This window comes from Vulpes vulpes, chromosome 2 (genome assembly GCF_048418805.1).
Source record: "Vulpes vulpes isolate BD-2025 chromosome 2, VulVul3, whole genome shotgun sequence".
Lineage (NCBI taxonomy): Eukaryota > Metazoa > Chordata > Mammalia > Carnivora > Canidae > Vulpes > Vulpes vulpes.
Window position 1 is genome coordinate 148534585 of NC_132781.1, and position 3415 is coordinate 148537999.

Genomic DNA, 3415 nt, shown 5'->3' on the forward strand with positions numbered 1-3415 from the left:
GCCCTCTGGTTGCATGAAGATCTTTAAAGGGAAAGAGAAGTAAGGCTCGGGAGGGCATAGGTAAGTTATAGGATAGAAGTAAACTTAATATATATATTATATATATAGGTATATATATATATATATGTAGGATAGAAGTAAACTTAAATATATATCACCATTTTAGAAGCAGGTTTTTGGGTTTGCTTTCTCTCCCTGTTTTATTGGGGAGGACTTGCCATTGCTTTTATCAAGTGCTTGCTAGCCATGGATGGCAACTAACTTCTTCAATTGAAGGCCGGAGGATCATATCTGGTTCCAGGAGCCGCTTGAGCAGGTCCTGGCATTCGGCCGAGATGCCCAGATGAGTAGGGAAGGACACCCCCTTCTGCTGCTGCCACAGCATCTTGGGAATGTCTGTGTCGTCAAAAGGTAGGCTGGCACAGAGCATGACATACAGGACCACGCCCATGCTCCAGACGTCCCCCTTCTTGCTATCATGGGGAATACCCTGCAGCACCTCAGGGGCGGCATAGGCTGTGCTGCCACAGAAGGTCTGGCTCAGCTCTCGGCGTGACTTGGGCAACACCTTAGCAAAGCCAAAGTCTGTCAGCTTCAGATTGAAGCCCTGCAACAAGGCGTTCTCACACTTGAGGTCCCGGTGGGCCACACCACAGCCATGGCAGTAGCGGATGGCCTCGACCATCTGACGGAAGAGGGCCTTGGCCCGGCTCTCGGGCAGCGGCCCCCCATTCAGCACACAGTCAAAGACATCCCCTCCCTCAGCCAGCTCCATCACCAGGTAGATTTTCCCATCAGCAGACTCCAGCATCTCATACACCCGGATGATGTTCTTGTGGTCCAGGGTGCGGACAATCTGGAGCTCCCGAGGCAGGAATCTCTGGATAAATTCTGAGGAGACAAGGGAAAAAAAGATAGGATGTCAAGTCCAGAAAGGGATAACTCTTCACTCCTGTCTCCTGCCTTCCAGCTTCTGTCTGTCTGGGTCTTGTGCCCTGGTTCCCATTAACAGTCTTAAATGTCTAGCTGCTTGGATGTTGCAAAGAACATTCACTACTATTATTTTTATAGTTAATATAGTATTCAGAGGAACTACTCCCTGCCACCCTAAGGGACTGTGAGCAACCTGTGAGATACCACGGATATCAAAGTGCTTTGGGGATTTTTAGACAAAACCACTGAATCTGTTATGAGGCCTGATTTGCCCACAGCATAGTGAGCCAGCTCCTCACACCCCTGCCTCCTACCCACAGTTCTTCCCATGAGCCCTGTCTCCCTTTTTCCCATTTTTGCCTGCCTTGGCAGCAGCACCTGCCCTCTGCCAGCCTAGACTGTAGCCTCTGTGCCCACTTCTGTCCCTCTCCCGGAATAGGGCAGATCCAGCAGGCTGGAGTTCTGCCTCTGATGACCCTTTGCCTCCTGCCACTTTAATCTTGGGTTTTAGACTCAGCTCTTGGGTTTTAAACAGCTCTTTGTGCTGTTTCTAGACTCCCAGCATCCTTCTGTTCCCCCGCTGACCTACCCCAGAGCCACAAACTCTTGCAGTCCTTGGCTCCAGACTAAGGGGAGTTAGGGAATGATCCTTTCCGCTGCGGAAGTGCCCGCCCCCCTCAACCAGCCCTCCCTTCCTCCAAAGGGGCCCCAGCTCACCTTCTGGCCCTCCCATCTTGTCTATAATTTTAATTGCCACTTTTCTTTGGTGTTTTTTGGAAAATGCTTCTTTGACTTTTGAGTAGGTCCCTTCCCCAATGGTCTTGCCCAGCTGGTACCCATTGGAGAGCAGAAAGTCCTCCATGCTGTCTAGCGCCTCCTTCCTTCCTATCACCCTCTCAGCTCATGCTGCCTCTGTGAGGCAGCTCTACTCCACCATCGCCCTTGGCCTGCTCCTTTTCCCCCCAAGGACTTCATCCGCAGCTGCCCCCAGCGCTAGAACATTCTCCGTCTGGACACAGCAGCCACGGGTGGTGGGGAGGGAGAGGGCCAGACATTTTAAAACTCCGGCCCAATTGTGATGTAAATGCTGTGTGACCCTTAGCCAAAATGGGCAGTGCCCTTACCTGCCCTCACCACCACCACCAGCAAACCCAGCACGGGTTAAGTCGCCGCCGCGCCGGGTCCGGAGCCAGGCAGGGAGTCCGCCCAGGGGCGCCCGGGGCGTCTGCGCGCCGCCCGGAGGACGGGCTCCTTTTCGTGGACCCCGCCCCGCGGCGGCCGGGGGTCTGCCCGAACCCAGCGCCAGGGGCCATGGCAAGAGCCCTCCGGTCCCGGCTCGCGGCCGCGCTGAGTGCCACGGCCGGGGGCTCCCGGCGAGAGAAACGGGCTCTGTGAGGTCAGCGCGCCACGGCCCGGGTCACAATGCAGCCGCCCCTCGACGCCCGGGCCGTGGCGCGCCGCAGACACCTGCCCGGCTCCGCCTGGACCCGAGCGTCCTCCCGCGCCCAGGGTCGGGCAACTGCTTCCCGCCCGGGACCGGCCTCGGCCTCCGGCAGGTGAGCAACGCCCCGGGGGGCGGGCGCGGGCGCGGGCAGGGGGCGCCCGGAGGCCCGGGAGCGCCTGACCGCCACTCCCCGCGCAGAGCGCCCCCGGGCCCGGACATGAGTGCCCAGGAGCCCCCGCAGGGTCGGAGATTCCCCATTGAGGCCGGAGACTCCCCTGGCCTTGCCGCCGCCCCCGAGTCCCAGGACAGCCCGGAGCCGGTAGCCACGGAGCACAACCCGGTCAGGTGAGGCCGGCGCCCCGCGCCCCCCCGCAGCCCCTGCTGCCGCTCCGGCCCCCTGGGGCGTCCCTGCCGTGGGGGCCCCGGGACGCCTGCGTCCGCTTCCCCCGCCCAGAACCCTGTCCCCGCGTCAGGGCTCCGGGGGGCAGGGCGGGTGCACTTTCCCCCGCGTTCCCAACAGCAGGGGCCGGCCCTGCTTTCCCCAGGCCGCTTCGACGCTGCCCGGGCTGCCACTGCCTGACGCTGCTGCACGTGCCCATCGACGTCTACCTGGCCATGGGCGGGAGCCCCCGGGCCCGCGCCACCTGAGTGCGCCTGCGCACGGCGGCTCCGCGGGAGCCGGGTGGGGACGGGGCCACCGCGGGCCACCACGCTGAGGTCGCGCGCGCCGAGCACGAGACAATGATGCACATTTTAAAATAAAAGAATGATGCACATTTTAATAAAGCACAGCATAAACTGTTCTTTCCACTCCGGGCTGGCCGTGTATGTCTATCCCGTCGATCGGCCCGCAAGCTGCCCGCCCGCCCGCCGTCCTCGCGGGGACCCAACCCTAGAGTCCCACGCTCCCAGTGGGCGCCAGCCCCTCCCCCCATTTCTTCCGGGTCCTGACCCCTTGCAGGGCAACCTTTCCCCTGCCCTCAACCTTCGCCTCATCCCTCTTGGTTTTCCAGGGAAATTCGCACAGCTGTGCTGGAC

The 3415-nt window shown here is 60.3% G+C and overlaps 2 protein-coding genes across 2 annotated transcripts; one reads left to right on the forward strand and one right to left on the reverse strand.

Annotated features, from left to right (window-relative positions):
• Positions 1-90: 90 nt before the first annotated feature.
• TSSK3 (testis specific serine kinase 3) lies at positions 91-1795 on the reverse strand. Its single transcript, XM_026014590.2, has 2 exons — positions 1651-1795; positions 91-891 (listed from the first exon to the last, which is right to left on the reverse strand). Exons 1-2 carry the CDS (start codon positions 1793-1795, stop codon positions 230-232), a joined length of 807 nt encoding a protein of 268 aa, XP_025870375.1. The 3' UTR covers positions 91-229.
• Positions 1796-2223: 428 nt separating this feature from the next.
• Positions 2224-3187, forward strand: FAM229A (family with sequence similarity 229 member A). Its single transcript, XM_026014399.2, has 3 exons — positions 2224-2489; positions 2576-2722; positions 2923-3187. Exons 1-3 carry the CDS (start codon positions 2356-2358, stop codon positions 3023-3025), a joined length of 384 nt encoding a protein of 127 aa, XP_025870184.1. The 5' UTR covers positions 2224-2355; the 3' UTR covers positions 3026-3187.
• Positions 3188-3415: the final 228 nt, after the last annotated feature.